This window comes from Capsella rubella, unplaced genomic scaffold (assembly GCF_000375325.1).
Source record: "Capsella rubella cultivar Monte Gargano unplaced genomic scaffold, Caprub1_0 scaffold_6, whole genome shotgun sequence".
NCBI classification, from domain to species: Eukaryota; Viridiplantae; Streptophyta; class Magnoliopsida; order Brassicales; family Brassicaceae; genus Capsella; species Capsella rubella.
In genome coordinates, this window is record NW_006238918.1 from 9,003,414 (window position 1) to 9,020,285 (window position 16,872).

Sequence of the window (16,872 nt, forward strand, 5' to 3'; positions counted from 1 at the left end):
AGGTAAAAGAGGGTATTTTTTAAAAAGGGTACACCCAAAGGAGTATTTCTCAATAAAAATCTTTAATTATTTACAGACTCCTAATCATTAATTTAGTTTTTTTTTCGTCACCATTAATTTAGTTATTGTTAGGTTTTTTAATTAAAAAAACAAAGCATTATTTAGCTAACTAACTATAACCATTTGAACAACAAATTTACACATACTAGATTTTGGATAAACATTTTCTTTGTAATTCATGTTTTTTAAAACTGATAGATTTTCTTGGAATTTATATAATATATAATTATCAAGATTGCATAATATCAAACTTTACTAAATCAGTTTAATTATTCATGTTTTATGTCGGAGTTATTAAGAAATAGTAAAATGACCCATATAAACTTAGTGTAGAGTTAAAATATTAATAACACTAAAATTTTAAAAAATTTCAATATTTTCAATATTTTAAATTTTATATGTAGTTAACAATCATTCCCGTCTATCAGATTTTATATGACGTTAAAGAAATATAATATTTTAAATACAATTTCGTTACTATATCGTGACCATGTCTATATTTTAATTTTTCTTATATTCTAGAAAAAAAATATAAGAAAAATCATTTACATATTCATATTGTATCACATCACGTGTGTATGTAACGTTAGTTACGTCAACCAAGTTCTCCAAATGGACCAAATCTCTCACCTAACGACTTTTTTGTATAAACCTCTCTCTCTATATAACTTTCCATTTCACACATTCAGTGTCAAACTCGGCTGCCGTAATTTCCCGGCAAATCCTCAAAACTAACAAATTTATGTGAAATGACTCTTTTACCCTTACTCTATCTCTTCTTCTTCCTCACCTCAATACCCTTATCCGTATTTTCTCAGACCAACGACCGGTCAACGCTTCTGAACCTGAAACGCGTTCTCGGCGACCCAACGTCTCTCCGGCAATGGAACAACACATCTTCACCGTGCGACTGGCCTTTGATAACTTGCACCGCCGGAAACGTCACCGAGATCAATTTCCAGAACCAGAACTTCACCGGGACTGTTCCGACGACGATTTGCGATTTCCCAAATCTCCAATTCCTCGATTTGTCTTATAATCTCTTCTCCGGCGAGTTTCCGACGGTTCTTTACAACTGCACGAAGCTGAAGTATCTCGATCTATCTCAGAACTACTTCAACGGTTCACTTCCCGGCGATATCAATCGTCTCTCGCCGGAACTCGAGCATCTCGACTTAGCGGCTAACTCCTTCGCCGGAGATATACCGAAGAGTCTTGGACGGATCTCGAAGCTCAAGGTTTTGAATCTGTACATGAGCGAATACGACGGTACCTTCCCGTCGGAGATCGGAGACTTGTCGGAGCTCGAAGAACTTCGACTAGCGTTAAACGATAAGTTTACTCCGGCGAAGCTTCCGACGGAGTTTGGGAAATTGAAGAAACTCAAGTATATGTGGTTATCGGAGATGAATCTGATCGGAGAAATCTCAGCCGTTGTTTTCGAAAACATGACGGATCTTATTCACGTTGATTTATCGGTTAACAATTTAACGGGTCGGATCCCAGATGATTTATTCGGGTTGAAGAATCTCACCGAGCTTTATCTCTACGCTAATCATTTCACCGGAGAAATCCCCAAATCTATCTCGGCGGTTAACATGGTAAAGCTTGATCTCTCTGCTAATAATTTAACCGGTTCGATTCCGGTTTCAATCGGGAATCTAAAGAAATTAGAAGTTTTGAACTTGTTTTATAACGAGTTAACCGGAGAAATCCCGCCGGTTATCGGGAAATTACCGGAATTGAAGGAGCTTATGATCTTCACCAACAAGTTAACCGGAGAAATACCGGCGGATATTGGGTTTAATTCGAAGCTGGAGCGGTTCGAAGTTTCGCAGAATCAGTTAACCGGGAAATTACCGGAGAATTTGTGTAACGGAGGTAAGCTTCTAGGTGTGGTGGTGTACTCGAACAATCTCACCGGAGAAATCCCTAAGTCGCTCGGAGACTGTACGACGCTCTTGACGGTTCAGTTACAGAACAATGGCTTCTCCGGTGAGTTTCCATCTCAGATCTGGACTGCTCCAAGTATGTATAGTTTACAGGTGAGTAACAACTCATTCACCGGAAAATTACCGGAGACTGTTGCTTGGAACATGTCGAGGATCGAGATCGATAACAATCAATTTTCCGGTGAGATTCCTCGGAAGATCGGTACGTGGTCTTCTCTAGTTGAGTTTAACGCGCGAAACAATCGGTTTTCCGGTGAGATTCCGAAGGAGTTGACTTCTCTTTCAAATCTGATATCGGTGTTTCTTAACGAGAATGATCTCTCCGGTGAGTTACCCGATGAGATCATCTCATGGAAGTCTTTGGTAACGTTAAGTTTATCCAAGAACAAGCTTTCCGGGAAAATTCCGAGAGGTTTAGGATTGTTGCCACGGTTGATCAATCTTGACCTATCGGAGAATCAATTTTCCGGTGAAATCCCTCCGGAGATCGGGAGTTTGGAGCTGACGATACTTGATTTGTCATCGAATAGGTTCATCGGGGAGATTCCATACCAACTTGATAATCTTGCGTACGAGAGAAGTTTCTTGAACAACTCTAATCTCTGTGCAGACAAACCGGTTATTAACTTACCGGATTGTCGGAAAGTGCTTGGGAGGTCGAAAGGTTTCCCGGGGAAGATCCTAGCGATGATTCTCGTCATTGCGGCTCTGCTTTTCGCCATCACTCTGTTTGTAACGTTCTTTATGATTCGGAATTTCACTAGGAAACAAAGAAGCGGGAGTGGTTTAGAGACGTGGAAACTGACTTCGTTTCAAAGAGTAGACTTTGTCGAATCAGACATCGTGTCGCATATGATGGAACACAATGTGATCGGGAGTGGTGGATCGGGAAAAGTTTACAAGATATTCGTCGAAAGCTCGGGACAATGCGTGGCGGTGAAGAGGATATGGGACAGCAAGAAACTGGACAAGAAACTTGAGAAAGAGTTCATTGCTGAAGTTGAGATTCTAGGAACGATCAGGCACGCAAATATAGTGAAACTACTGTGTTGTATCTCGAGGGAGGATTCAAAGCTTCTAGTGTATGAGTATCTCGAAAAACGCAGTCTTGATCAATGGCTACATGGCAAGAAGAAGAGCGGTACTATTGATGCTAATGACTTGAATTGGTCGCAGAGGTTGAATATCGCGGTTGGAGCAGCTCAAGGACTTTGCTATATGCATCATGATTGCACTCCCGCGATCATACATAGAGATGTCAAGTCAAGCAACATCTTGCTTGATTCTGAATTCAACGCCAAGATTGCAGATTTCGGGTTGGCTAAGTTGTTGATTAAGCAAAACCAAGAACCTCATACCATGTCAGCTGTTGCTGGATCATTTGGTTACATTGCTCCAGGTATTATTCATAAATCCCTTACCAAAATTCTAATTCATAGTGCTATCTCTAACATTCTTATGTTGCAGAATATGCATATACATCAAAGGTGGATGAGAAGATAGATGTGTACAGCTTCGGGGTAGTTTTGCTAGAGCTAGTGACTGGAAGAGAAGGAAACAACGGAGATGAACACACAAACTTAGCAGATTGGTCATGGAGACATTACCAGTCTGGGAAACCTACCGCAGAGGCGTTTGATGAGGACATCAAAGAAGCTTCCACGGCAGAGGCGATGACAACAGTTTTCAAGCTAGGTCTCATGTGTACTAACACATTGCCTAGTCATAGACCTTCCATGAAAGAGATCTTGTATGTTCTTCGCCAACAAGGAGCTGATGCGACAAAAAAAACTGTGACAGAGGCACACGAGGCACCTCTGCTCATTAGTTTATCAGGTCGAAGGACAAGTAAAAGGGTACAAGATGAAGATTTAGGTTTTGTATAACCAATGATTACAACTTTCGAAGTTGTTTTTTGTTCGGCTATAGAGAATGTACATATGTATTTAGAAATTGTAAACTAATGTAAGCTTTAGTTAAAGAGTAATAAATCTGAAAACTCTTTATGTTTAGAATGAAGATGTTCTTTATAAAATTTGCTATTCCTTGTAATAATAACACTCTTTTATTTCGAATCAAAAGCAAAATATGCATACAAAAGCAGAGAAAGATAAGAGTGATTGATTTGAGTTACAAATATAATGTGAAAATTATTTAGAATCTTGCTGAGCTTTCTTTAACTGAGCCTCGGTGTTTCTCCTTGCGCCTTGTAGAATGGTTTTGTCCGCAGTTATGAAGAACGCAGCGATGGAGGCTGTTCCGATGATCACAAGATTGAAACTTTCATGAATCAAGAACCAGAATAAAAATAACACAAAGGTAATGGAGAAATAGAACTCCCCACTCATCAATGCTTCTACAACAATGTTCATAAAACTAACACACTCATCAATGATTCTACAACAATGTTTATAAAACTAACACACTCATCCATGCTTCTACAACAATGTTCATAAAACTAACACACTCATCTATGATTCTACAACAATGTTCATAAAACTAACACACTGATCAGTGCTTCTACAACAATGTTCAAGCTTCTTCTACTTAGTTCCAGGAGAAAGATAGAGTTATAAGAGAGAGCTAAACCTGAAGATACAATGAGTGCTTGAGCAGTGTAGTTGAGGTTAGCCTTTGCCCATGGGATCATACGAACCGCAGCTAACTGTCAAGCAAGAGCTCACGGGTTTTAAACGTTTCAATTTCATCACATACATCACTAAGGAATGAGTCTAGAAATCAAACATTTGCTTCACAGAGATTACAAAAGTGAGACAAAGCTTAAAACTTTGTCTATAGCATCACCAAGTCAAGATACAGAACAACATAAAACTATGTCGTTTTAAGATTCTCAATTTCGAACAGAGTGACTTAAAAATTTGTTTTTGCTATTGATAGAATGAATAAATCTGGGAGATGAAATGATTACTGTGGGAATCGCACTGGCGACGGCAGCTACGGCGGCTGCTTTGGCTCCGGCAATAGCTCCGGCTGTAACATTATTGAAAAATCATCAACTTTAAAAGAAGGATTCTTTTTTTTTTTGTTTGTAAAAAGAGAGAGAGAGAGAGACCTTGTTTGGAAGATTCGGCACGGCGGATCTTATCGATCTCGTCGGGAGAAGCTATGAGGAAGAGACTCTGTTGGCTCCGGTTAACCATTTCCGACCGGTTTGTTTGATCTTTGAATTTTGAGAGAGAGAGAGAGAGAGAGAGAGACGGGTCGCGATTTGGCTTTTGCTTTTTGCTCTTTTTCAAGTTCTCCGGTGAGAAAATTTAATAATTCGTTGTTTTTTTTTTTTTTTTTTTAATAAGAAGGAAGGAATCTTTTAGCTAAAATAATCAAAACGCCGATATTGAAAACGAAATTGTCAAAAAAATTGTTTAGTCCATGAATATTAATGAGAATTATTAAAGAGAACTATTACTATTAGTGCTTACTAGCCCACCCTAGATAGTTTCCATGGAAGCTATTTTTAAAGTCAGATGAAAAAACCAAATTATTCACTTACATCTAGGCATGAATAGTTACAGTTAATATGGTTATAGTTAATTAACCACCGGTTAACGGTTATAATTTATTTTAACCAATATATATACAGTTACGGTTAATTACGGTTACGGTTAATACAGTCACGGTTATTTGATAATTATTATAATATTAATATTGGAGATAAAATCTTATGAAATATTATTTATTTTACAAGTAAAAAATATATGTGATTTTAAATATTTTTACTTTAAATCTGGGTATTAGATCGAAACTGAGAAACTCAACATACGAAATAAGAATAAAAATAGTTTAGTATGAAATGTTTTGATTACTTACGAGTTCAATTTGTTGTGTTGCTTTTAATAAGGTGAAAATTTTATACAAACATTTGATGTGTCTTTTCATTGTATACAGTTACAATATAATTTATTTTAAGGATTTAAATATGCAATTAACGGAATATTTAACTGTACGGTTAACCGGTGGTTTATTACGGTTATGGTTAATTAACGGTTACGGTTAGTATTTTTCTTTAACCGAAGCTAATTTACTTGTACGGTTAACGGTTACGATTTTTAACCGTTTTATACGGTTACGATTAGTAAACAGTTCGATTACGGTTAGAAATACGGTTGAGGCGGTTAAGATTAGATTTTGGTCATGCCTACTTACATCACTTGTCAACATCTCTTGTAATTCAGTTTACTCATTTTTCACATTCCCAGCAAAAGCTATATAATTTGTTTAACGGCCGACTAATTATTCATTTTTTCGATAATAATAAATAAGATCAAACGGAGATTAAGAAACTCATCCGGAAACTTCAGAACAACGAAACAATAATTACAGTCCATCCCAGTTTTGTTATGCATCCTAGCTTCTATTCTCTCTCTATAGAGCAGCATGACTTGCAAGAAGCATTTTGCATCTTAACCTGATTTTGTCACGACTGCCAAAACTGCTCATAATCTTTACTGTACAATGAACGGTCTTGTATCTCCAGGTTTGCCACATGCCGGTTTAAGAGCTGCGATTGTATTATCTTACAAACCACAAGCCCTCCTGGAAATATCCACCATTCACTTTCACCCCTGCATCCACACACACCAATCTATCATTTATTCATTCATTCTCCGGCCAGAGACTGTAACGGCTGAACTAACAAAGTAAAGCAAACTCACATGTTAATATTCCACGGCTGAAATGGGATTTTCTTGCTAGCCGATGATGATTCGCTATGATAGTGAACATATCCGCAGAGGAAAGCAACAAACTGCCAGCATTAATCCAAAACTTGTAAGAAAAAACTGGATATTCGTAAATGGAGCAACAAACACTATCACCCATCAAATTCATTTCAGCACGGGAAAGAGTAGCTTACCACGTTCACTAAGGACATGAAATTCCACAGGGCGTAAACACGTCCTAGGCCAGCTGATTGTCTTTGTCCGTGACTAAATAAAGCATTTATCCCAGCAGGAAACGGCAGAAGCAAGCCGATAGGTAGTATAAATAAGGCCAAAAACACATCCAGCATAGATATTGTATACAGCTGGAGTAGTGTGAGCAAGACTAGACTAAAATCTCCTAATAGTAACATTGAAATAACTAAGCCAACAAGATCCTGCAATATCACAAAAGAAATCAGGGAGAATGATGGATTAGATTCTTGCAAAAGCTGATAGAAAATATGTAAAAGAAGGTATTCATAATAAACGGGGTTTGACAGAGACACCTGGTGGCCGACAGGTTTAGTATTATGAACTATGAAAGAGAGAAGGAAATATATACATCTCCTCTCTTTCAGACTCTGTAAGCTATCAAGGGTAATAATCTCTCCATAATTCCTTTTCCGTATTGTAGAATAGTCAGAGTTTCTGTGAGTTGGGCTGCTGAGTAAACTCTCTCCTAAATGTGTTGAAGATTCTTCTTTATATGTGCCCTTCACACTGTAACTAAAATATGCAAGAACACACCATTAAAATGTACAACAAAAGATACAAGTTACAAGATCACGAAAGAAGGCTCACTAAATTTATATAACTAAGAAACAGAAATAACAAAGCATCTGGTTTTTCTAGATATACTGGATTATATGATATATAATCTGAAACAACACATCACATAAGGTGTTATGAATAGAATTTATGACTACTGTCACTATGAATGAACGGATGTGATTATCATTTATTTACCGTGACTGTATCTCAGTCCATGTGGTTCCACTGGTATGTTGAGGTGATGCTGGTTCACTTTCCTCCACGGCATGAATCAAGAGTCCATATTGGCAATAACCACATGCTGTAATCTGGAACCAGGCCAGATCAACTCGAATGCCATATGTTTTCAGAGCAGGATTAGCATGCGTTTCTAACCATCCCAGAACAGGGCGCAGTGTTGCTCTTAGTCTCCCACGATGAACAAGACGTAGTTGAGCATTCAAACCAGCCACCAGTCTGTACCAAGTAGTGGGCGGAAGAACCTGAGAGAACGTAGAAGTAAGAAAGATTCAGTACGATATTTAACATGGCCACAGAAAATGCCTTAATCTAAAAACCAACCTGGCTCATGAGATTTGTAAGAATGTTGTCATTTTGTAGTGAGAAAGGAGCCATGTAACTGCCATCACCCCCATATAATATGGGCATTGGAAATCTAAGGTGCAGCCGAGGTGGAAGGTCTGACCTTTTTTCATCCCCACCAAGGAATATATCAAGATATGCTAGCATCAAATCAGAGGTGGCAGCAACCTAAATAAACATGGATGGAACTATAGTTTAAGAAATAAAATCCTAGTAAAGATATTATAGAAAATAAAATCTAACATCTACTAAGCATTCCTGATGAAGAAGGTACCTTAAGACCCTCGTATAAAGCTCGGGAGCGACAGGAACGTAGACATGAATGATCATATTCAGAACGTACAAAGTCACGCAATCTTTGCAACTTCAACTTCCGCCGCCATTGTTTCCATGACCACGCAAGCGGATAGGCGAATACTGAAAGTATACTATAAATTGCACCCTCCCACCATTGATATGCAGCTATTGCATTGATCTCGTCGACAAACGTGTTGAATGCGTCCCTATATCTATTGAACCAAAAAATCAAAACACAGAGAAGTTAGAACAGTTGACCAACTGCAATTTACTTTAGGCAAAGCCATGAGATACATAAACAGATCAGCTTGGGATTAGAAACAACAACTTACACTATCTCTTTTATCTGATCTGGTGGGGTATGAGAAAGATGCCAGGGCTCACTGAATGTATTAGGACCCATAAAATATATTCTATGCACATGACTCTGTGATTGCTCTGCTCTATTTGTTTCCAGCACCTGAAAAAAGGAGAACATGCATAAATTACATCAGACAGCGTAACAATAAGTAGTGCTCTGCAACTTATATCCTTCATCACTTCACCAATAGTGTTAAGCCCAGAAAGTCTAGAATAAGCAGAAATCCACATTTAAAGTTTAAAAATCGATAAAATAAGCCAACCTCATTTAATGATTCCAGGAATGGGAAGGAATGATCTATTTGAGAGCAATGTTGTGAGGGAGCTGGGCCAGGTAAATCATCAACTCCAACAAATTTCATCCGCGCAACACTTAGTACAAGTGCTAAGAGGATGAGGAGAACCATCAGAAAAAGGCCGAACAACCAAGGCCCACCAAATAAATAAATTAGCTCTTCCAGCGCTGTGTAACAGTGTGGCATGTGATACATTTCGGATATACATCGGTATGGACATGGTGTCTCAGATACACCACCTGTCAATAAATTGAACATTCAAGGATTATCAGCGAGCCATGGACATTTACGACATCAGTTTAAAGGTGAAGGTGTTATGCTTAAGAAGAAAAGCATCATACATAACATCAATAGCCATGGAAAAATTTGCATGGACCAAGTCATCGATTAGGGTAAGGTTTATATAGCACCTACATAATACATAAGAGTTCAAATCATAAATAACCCTATTTTACCTCGAACTGGAAGGTAGACAGCACGTGTTGGGAGCTCATTGACAGGACAAGGACGACAAAGAGTTGCATTAGATCCTGTGACATTCTTGTATGTACCAGATGGGCATTCCTGAAGAAAATATCAGAATATTTGGGTATAATATCTGAAGCGGAATATAGGGCAGCTAACTGATATGAGTTAAAACGATACTCCATCAGTAAACACAAAACAGTAATCCCATTATACATGAGCATATAATCTCTTGACTGACATACCAACTCCTATGCTAGCAAGACAACAAAACGCCAAGAGAAATATTTCATTCACCAATATGATATAGAAAAAAAAGGTACACATTTTCCTTTTTGTACCTTGCACAAAATACCATAGAGTCCCTTTGGACACGCTTTTCCAGTCACAGTACCATTTTCGCCAAAAAAGGCCTCATCTTTCCCCACTCCTCCCCTACAATTAGTTACGAATTTGTTTCAAATATGAAAGGCTAGAACTGTAGAGAATTCAATTTAATAACAACAATTAAAATGCAACCAATGTCAGAAAAGAAAAATATTGGCCAAGGCAAATGCATAATATACGGACCTTGCATGGATTATTCCTTTAACACTAGCAATAGGCTGGTATATGTCACCTGTGGGAATGTTTGACCAATGAAAATGAACTCTCCCACCTCCTCCACCGCCACTACCAATAGGACTTCCAGATCCACCGCCACTTGAGAGAACAGATGACTCTCCTAAAACAAGGTAACGCAGGAACAAGAGGATTGTACCACCAGAACCACCACCAGGTGCTATACCATAGCCTTTTTCAGTCCTAACCGCACGTGTGACATTTTCTCCATCGGCTCTAATTGAGCCTTCAAGTGATAAAATAGTCACTGGCTGCTCCATTGAACCAATCACTGAAAAGAGTCATAAATAATGAAAAAGCATATTATGAGAAATCATCTTGACAAGTACTAAAATTTATAGCAATCACAACCATGTATTGTAGTATTTGTATATGCTAATAGCTAAATGGTGACAAGCTTCAACAATTCTAACAGGATACTTCTGATAAAATAAACAAACGATGATTGACTAAATATTTGACAAACACAATACCAAAATGATCAGTAGTCTGTCTAAGGTATACATTCTCTATTAACACCTACAACACAATCTAACCTCTCAAGCTTGATCGAACTAAAGAACCATCAAAATCTAACATTTTCATACCTATAATACCACCACCAGCAGAAGAATACCCTGAAGAATAGCTGCCACTTCCACTGCCAAGCTCACATGGGAGATTTGCATTTCCATATATAATGCCACCCTCAACACAACTACCATCATAACATGCCCTTCCTCCTTGACCACCATGCCCACCACCACTTCCAATCCCATTGCCAAGGAATTTACCTTCACCTACTCCACCCCTACAACCTGCAAAACATATTAAAAAAAAAAATCATTTCTATATAGCAAGAGAACAAATTACAAAAAAAGCAAGAACATACTGCTCTTCTCTCATATGGAGGGTGGGAAACAGATTAGATCCTATTCGGATAACAGACCAAAGTGGAACAAGGATGTACGCTTAAAACAAAAACTGAATGAAAAGCAATTATCGCTTACCCATGCCAGTGGCACTAATTTCTCCGGATGATTCAAGGGTAACAGTTTTTGCTCGGTGGAAATGAACAACTGATCCTTTAATTAATCCTTTGATGATGATATCTTCAACCCGACATATCTAGAAGGAAAATTATTTTTCAGAACTCTCAAGCTAGTAGAAGCATGCTAAAGAAAAGTTACAAAATACCTTAAGGGTAAAGGACATTGATGAATTGACACTGCAATCCTCTGGAGGATTTAGTAGTTCATAAGGGCAATCTTTTCGTTCACAATAGAGCTTCGGTGTACTGCGAGGAGATGAGCTCAAGTGATATTTGCTATTTCTGTATCAGACGAATAATGAAAAGAAAAACAGAGTGCATTATGGCCTTTTTTTCTCCAAACTTACACAGCATCTTTTGAAACATTCAGTAGAGGACCACGCAAAATAGATCCAAGCCCAACCTTCAATCCCAGGAAAAAAAAAAAGATTTCTTAAAAAGTCAGCTAGAATTTATTCCTATATCTATACTTTAAACTGTCACAAGAGTCTTTTGAGTAGAGCTTGTCAAGTTTTGTGGCAAACTTGAACAAAAATAAACGCCATTTATATTTGCAGAAAATCTTTGTGTCAATCACATTGATGATAGTCACAAAAGAGCACATGAAACTCCTTACATTGATCCGGTAAAACAGTGACAAAACAAGCCGTTGTGCTTCAATTGAATCCCCTGGTCCAGTTAGATTCAAGAAACCTTGTCCATGAACTTCGAGATTTGCATTTGACCTAATGATAGATGATTCCTATATCCAGATCAGTGGACACAAAAATATAAGCAGAAATGTAAGCCCCAGATCACAAGATGAATAAAAAACCGACACGAATGTTTTGCATACCCTGAGAACGAACAAATTGCTAGCCTCAAGCATTGAAGTCGCCACAGTTGTATCTCCTCCTCCATCTATATGCAATTTTGAATTCCACATCAGCATTATCTTGACAGTCATGCGTAATGCCCCATAAACCTGGTACATCGCAGATAAAGCATTAACGTCTGATTCACACGAGTAAGAAAATAGATTATGGAGTTTCGAACACAGAAAATAATCACAGCACAGAAATAAAGTTTCCAACAGAGAAATGGAGAAACAGAATAATTATCAATGACTTATCACCTTGACAGTAGAGTCACTCATCAAGAGTTCTTCAGCCAGTAACTCAAACTCGGATGTAGCATAATGAGCTAATCCAAAGCTTAAAACACCACCAGTAAACAGACTAATCTGTCCTTGAACCTAAACATAAATCTTGGTTAGTGTAGTAGATCAAAATTTTACAATCCTATATACTGAAAAGATAAAAACATATTAAATAGGCAAACTGAAAGCATGTCAAGAGACGACTAAATTATAGTAAAACAATAGCTAGGCTTACAAACCGAAGAATTTTTCATCTTCTAAAGATCAATGATAAACAGTTAGCCTATACTTAGAAGGCCTGTATTTGAGAATCCAGTTTCCTACCTGGACACGACTCCATAGCAGAGGACAAGTAGCACGTGCACGATCCTGAATATAAACATTGGTCCAAAGATGCTGTAAGGGAAATTCTAAGAGAAGCGTATAAGTATCTGTTGTCAGATTGTGATTGCTAACAAAAAGGCTCTGGAGAACAGCATCGTAAAGAGTCCCCGCAGCACCAGAGTTATCTGGACATCCAATACTGTGTCCACCTATACGTAGGAGAACCATACCGTTCACATGTTTGAAAATGATGTTAGGAACCTATGTAATTGAACATGCAGACGTAAACCAGAAAATCAAGCAATACACAAGATGATGTAACTTTGCTGGAAACGTTAATTCATCAGCTTACTAACGCATAAAAGTTCCTACAACAGACCAAATGCGAATGTTGTAGTATTAAGTAATAGTTGTTCAATCCCTACTCATGACATGAATAATTTTTTGGAGCATTAGCCTTCTTCAATTTCCGGAACAATCACTACTCATGCAAAAATTCTGGTTATCAGCCAGTCATCCTAGGGAAAAAGTATCTTACCATGCACAAAGATCTTGGGGTCATCATGCCTGCTAAAAATATCAACAGATACTCTGCCTCCACCCCCACCACCATAACCATCTCCACCACAGGCACTTATCCGACCTATTCCAGTCCTGCATTTCAAACAAAATCATACTATGATAGAGGATACAGTGAGGTTACTCAGGAAAAACAAATACTGCTATTTACGAGTAAGTTGGAAATATTTAAATTAGCCATTTATGTACTTCATTAATACTGCGAATCATTAGTCAAAAGGTTTCCAAATGAGAATAGTGAAAACACATGATCACAGTTCTAGAATACTTAAGTTAAGAGCACTTGCAAATCCTGCCTATTTCTGCTCTCCATATAGACTAAAATCAGTTCGAAAACATGGATTAGAAAGGTGATTACATCTTATACGCCGTAATGAAGATGCTGCCACCAGCTCCACCACCGCCTTTGGCTCCTCCGGTAGCTCCATCAGCCAAAACACTGCCATTAACCTCCAGAAACTGCGAAATATTCATCTTCACTCTCCCACCTCCACCCCCTCCATAATCAATTTCCTTACTACTTGATCCGCCTTTACTACCATAACTCGACGGCTTCTGCAAAGTCGACCACGAATAAGCATCACCTCCCCAAACATCTTCAGGAAGCTTCTTATTATCAGTCAAACAATTAGCACCTCTACCACCATGTCCGCCACCAGCACCATCAATACCATGAGGCGTACCACTAGTCTGAGACGGTGGATCTCCAGCAAAACCAGTCGTATCCACAACCGAATCATCAGCAAAACTAGCGTTATCAGCCGTTAACTCGAAACTCCCAGCAACAATACTGGATTTGGCACCCAAAGAGAAGTTCCCAGAAACATTTACAGCTATCGAACACCCAGCGATCGCACAATTGAACCTAACACCAGGAAGGACGACGAAATTACCTTTCCCAGAGATATAAACATCGCCAGTAAGGTCCAAATCGGAGACGATTTCACAAGTCGAATCCAAATCCCCAACGCCTCCGAGATCTTCGTTACATGACACCGAAGGTCCGTGCGGTGGAGGTGGTGGCGGAGACGGCGGAGCGTAATCCTGGTGGAAAACAAACGATTCTAAATCCGATTCCGAATACGAATCTATGGACGATGATAAGCTAGGGTTTATGGTGAAAGCTAAAGCAGCAACGAGGAAGACGAAGTGGAGTTTAGCCATTGGTAAGTATCTGGAGTCATAACAGTGTTTGATTGGAGTCAAAATCGATTCATGGAGCATTTGAGGTGATGAAGAGAAGTTCAAAAAGTCTCGCTACAACAAATTCAGTGAAGCTTATAGGTACTTGTGTACAAGTGTACATATAGTCTTCGTTTGACAAGAAGCGAAACTCCCACTGACAAAAGTGAGAGAGAGGAGAGAACTCGTAGAGAAGAAGAAGAGGACAATGATCGATATTTTCAATATTTTTTGGTTAAATCCGGTTCATCTCAGTAATTTTGGTTCAATGCTGGATAAATCCGACGGTCTAGTCATTCCAAACCGGTTAGCTAATATCATCTCTCTTTTAACTAGTAAACCGAATTTTAACCGAGTTAACCAAATTTTAAAGAGTTTTTTTCTTTTATTCTGGTTTGATACGAGACTAAACTGTACGATGAAGTAAAGCCTCAAGGACATCGAGGATTCTGACCAGGTCCTCCAAAGTAAAACATCGGCTCTGACTTGTCCATCTTACGGTTGAGCAATGTAGAATAACACTCTTTCTCATCCGAGAACTCGACGAGAACTTTGGGAAACTTGACTTGCCATGAATTGTCCTTGATCCTAATGTTTGTGTGGAAACAAGCTTTGCCATAGAGGTTATAAGCCCAATCTCCACTTCCCATTGGAGTTTTGGTGTGTGGCTTCATCCTCACGTTAGGGCTATAGACTTCTCCACCCCATTGCACTGTGGTGGCGTTTTGTCTTAGGTCTTGGAAGAGTGTCCCTGGCCAGTATCCTAACACAAACTCATTGTATGTTAGCCACCAGTTCCCACTGTCCGGATCCTTGAAACAAGATTGGAGATAGAGCATTAGAGTAAGAACATACGTGTTTTTGTAGACTTGTAAACTCATGATATATGATATGATATAGTAAAATGGAAAATTGTTACCAAATTTATGCTAATGGACATGTGATATTGGGTACTGGAGATACTCGAAACAGGGTCTATGGTTGCGCCAAGGGCTACTTTAGTACTTATTTGCACGAAGCCTGAACATAAGAGGTTGATGCAGCCTGTTTTACTATATGCATCATTCTGCAACCCAAGTCCAAAGATTAGTTATTAAATACATGAAAAAAGTGAATGTTATGTCTATTGTTATTATGTCATGTCATGATGTTACTTAACAGTCCAGTAAGTGAAGAGCCGTGTGCGAGTGTCTCCAAAAACAGCTGGATTCACCTGAATTAGAATATGGCAACCGGTTTAGGGTGACTGGTTAATGACTCTACTTTTGAAGCTAGTTTATATTTTATATCTTTAGGGATATATATGTTTTTACCATCCAACCAGCTTCTATGCTTTCAGATATTTCCGGGTAACCAGCAAGTAGCCATATTTGGGCAGAGCTGTAGTCGCTACATTGAACTCCTTGAGGGTTCCAAGTATTTATATCGGATTGAGCGCCAAGATAATTCCCTGTCGCGATAAGAATCGCCTCCTATATCATCAAGAAACAAGAAGGGTTTACTAGAGTTAACAATATGTAAAAGTTTCATTCCATTAAACTTCATATCATTTACATACCGATCGGTTTTTCGGACGAGGATTGTATGATTTTTCAGCAGTTCCATTGATATTATTAGCCTTGAGTTGGTTTGCTTTATCGCGAAAATCGTATACTTGAGGAGTTTTTCTTCCGAATTGAGACAGTGAAGAGGCTCTACGTAAGTCTTCTTTACTGACTCTACGAATTGGTACTGTCCCTACGGGACATCCACCAGATTTGGACCAAGTTTGGGATGTGATAGGTTTTGAAGAACCGTCCGTGGGACTATTTGTCTTCTTTGAAACAAACTCCACACTTGGTTTCATCTGCATGCGTATATATATAGAAGTTGTAAGTCATTAAAAGATGAAACAAAATGTGCATGCATGCAAAGATAATAGAATTTGTTTACCTGAATCTTGTGATTTCTTAAGGCAGGATGATCAAAAGCAGGTTGTTTATAGATATCTACACAATCGATTATATCTCCATCTTCGCTCTATAAAAATATATAAACACAATCTTTTTTAGAATTCAAGAAACCATAAAGAATCGATAGAAGTAAATATATAATCCTTACTTTGATAGTCTTAGATGCAGGCTTATTAAGAGTCTTTAACTTCATATTGATCTCTTGATGAGAAGCTCTTCTTCCATAGACTCCATTATAGAAGGCACAGACGAAGATCGCAATAAATAAGAACTTTCTCAATGCCGCTTGTCTTTCCATTGTATTGGGTACGTTGAAAACAGGATTAAGATATGTTCTTGTTATGGATCATTAATAATGTCCATACAAATATATATAGACTTTACTTACGAGCCCCATTCTATACAAAAATTATGAAAAGAAATTTTCATTTATACAAGCAAGATTTTATTTAAAATGATATTTTTTTGGGGAGATTTGGTTTAAAAGGAAATTTTTTGTTTAAGACATCTTTTTATTATTATTTATAAAATTTTGGTTTATT

General features: G+C 38.2%; 4 protein-coding genes across 5 annotated transcripts; 1 reads left to right on the top strand and 3 right to left on the bottom strand.

The window, feature by feature from the left end:
- Positions 1-703: 703 nt before the first annotated feature.
- On the top strand, positions 704-4,024 carry LOC17882453 (receptor-like protein kinase 5). Its single transcript, XM_006286923.2, has 2 exons — positions 704-3,411; positions 3,480-4,024. Exons 1-2 carry the CDS (start codon positions 810-812, stop codon positions 3,896-3,898), a joined length of 3,021 nt encoding a protein of 1,006 aa, XP_006286985.1. The 5' UTR covers positions 704-809; the 3' UTR covers positions 3,899-4,024.
- A 30-nt stretch (positions 4,025-4,054) lies between these two features.
- Positions 4,055-5,291, bottom strand: LOC17883374 (early nodulin-93). Its single transcript, XM_006288815.2, has 4 exons — positions 5,086-5,291; positions 4,942-5,003; positions 4,602-4,677; positions 4,055-4,266 (listed from the first exon to the last, which is right to left on the bottom strand). Exons 1-4 carry the CDS (start codon positions 5,171-5,173, stop codon positions 4,163-4,165), a joined length of 330 nt encoding a protein of 109 aa, XP_006288877.2. The 5' UTR covers positions 5,174-5,291; the 3' UTR covers positions 4,055-4,162.
- Positions 5,292-6,243: 952 nt separating this feature from the next.
- On the bottom strand, positions 6,244-14,548 carry LOC17881056. 2 transcript variants are annotated; one of them, XM_006286829.2, is made up of 22 exons: positions 13,555-14,548; positions 13,156-13,271; positions 12,618-12,826; positions 12,270-12,389; positions 11,991-12,119; positions 11,772-11,897; positions 11,503-11,558; positions 11,302-11,401; positions 11,115-11,232; positions 10,713-10,922; positions 10,075-10,396; positions 9,846-9,939; positions 9,495-9,603; positions 9,007-9,278; positions 8,716-8,843; positions 8,361-8,595; positions 8,066-8,254; positions 7,700-7,986; positions 7,240-7,459; positions 6,886-7,128; positions 6,686-6,777; positions 6,244-6,595 (listed from the first exon to the last, which is right to left on the bottom strand). In XM_006286829.2, exons 1-22 carry the CDS (start codon positions 14,418-14,420, stop codon positions 6,448-6,450), a joined length of 4,389 nt encoding a protein of 1,462 aa, XP_006286891.1. In that variant the 5' UTR covers positions 14,421-14,548; the 3' UTR covers positions 6,244-6,447. The 2 variants fall into 2 exon arrangements, with proteins under 2 accessions (XP_006286891.1, XP_023635914.1); XM_023780146.1 differs by having other exon boundaries at positions 12,618-12,878; positions 13,555-13,646.
- A 156-nt stretch (positions 14,549-14,704) lies between these two features.
- Positions 14,705-16,639, bottom strand: LOC17881709. Its single transcript, XM_023780147.1, has 7 exons — positions 16,479-16,639; positions 16,311-16,397; positions 15,937-16,224; positions 15,692-15,850; positions 15,538-15,591; positions 15,298-15,444; positions 14,705-15,190 (listed from the first exon to the last, which is right to left on the bottom strand). The coding sequence occupies exons 1-7, from the start codon at positions 16,626-16,628 to the stop codon at positions 14,810-14,812; spliced, it is 1,266 nt and encodes a 421-aa protein (XP_023635915.1). The 5' UTR covers positions 16,629-16,639; the 3' UTR covers positions 14,705-14,809.
- Positions 16,640-16,872: the final 233 nt, after the last annotated feature.

Excerpts from the sequence above, each read along its gene's own strand:
- LOC17881056 (XM_006286829.2), bottom strand. The coding sequence starts at position 14,420 with ATGCTCCATGAATCGATTTTGACTCCAATCAAACACTGTTATGACTCC. Across the intron at positions 9,604-9,845 it reads TCTATGGTATTTTGTGCAAG|GAATGCCCATCTGGTACATA; the intron begins GTACAAAAAGGA and ends TATTTTCTTCAG. Across the intron at positions 6,596-6,685 it reads CAGCCGTGGAATATTAACAT|GGGTGAAAGTGAATGGTGGA; the intron begins GTGAGTTTGCTT and ends GTGTGGATGCAG.
- LOC17883374 (XM_006288815.2), bottom strand. The coding sequence starts at position 5,173 with ATGGTTAACCGGAGCCAACAGAGTCTCTTCCTCATAGCTTCTCCCGAC. Across the intron at positions 5,004-5,085 it reads TGCCGAATCTTCCAAACAAG|CCGGAGCTATTGCCGGAGCC; the intron begins GTCTCTCTCTCT and ends ATAATGTTACAG. Across the intron at positions 4,678-4,941 it reads TCGCCAGTGCGATTCCCACA|TTAGCTGCGGTTCGTATGAT; the intron begins GTAATCATTTCA and ends CTTGCTTGACAG.
- LOC17881709 (XM_023780147.1), bottom strand. The coding sequence starts at position 16,628 with ATGGAAAGACAAGCGGCATTGAGAAAGTTCTTATTTATTGCGATCTTC. Across the intron at positions 16,225-16,310 it reads TAAGAAATCACAAGATTCAG|ATGAAACCAAGTGTGGAGTT; the intron begins GTAAACAAATTC and ends ATACGCATGCAG. Across the intron at positions 15,592-15,691 it reads GCATAGAAGCTGGTTGGATG|GTGAATCCAGCTGTTTTTGG; the intron begins GTAAAAACATAT and ends ATTCTAATTCAG.
- LOC17882453 (XM_006286923.2), top strand. The coding sequence starts at position 810 with ATGACTCTTTTACCCTTACTCTATCTCTTCTTCTTCCTCACCTCAATA. Across the intron at positions 3,412-3,479 it reads ATTTGGTTACATTGCTCCAG|AATATGCATATACATCAAAG; the intron begins GTATTATTCATA and ends CTTATGTTGCAG.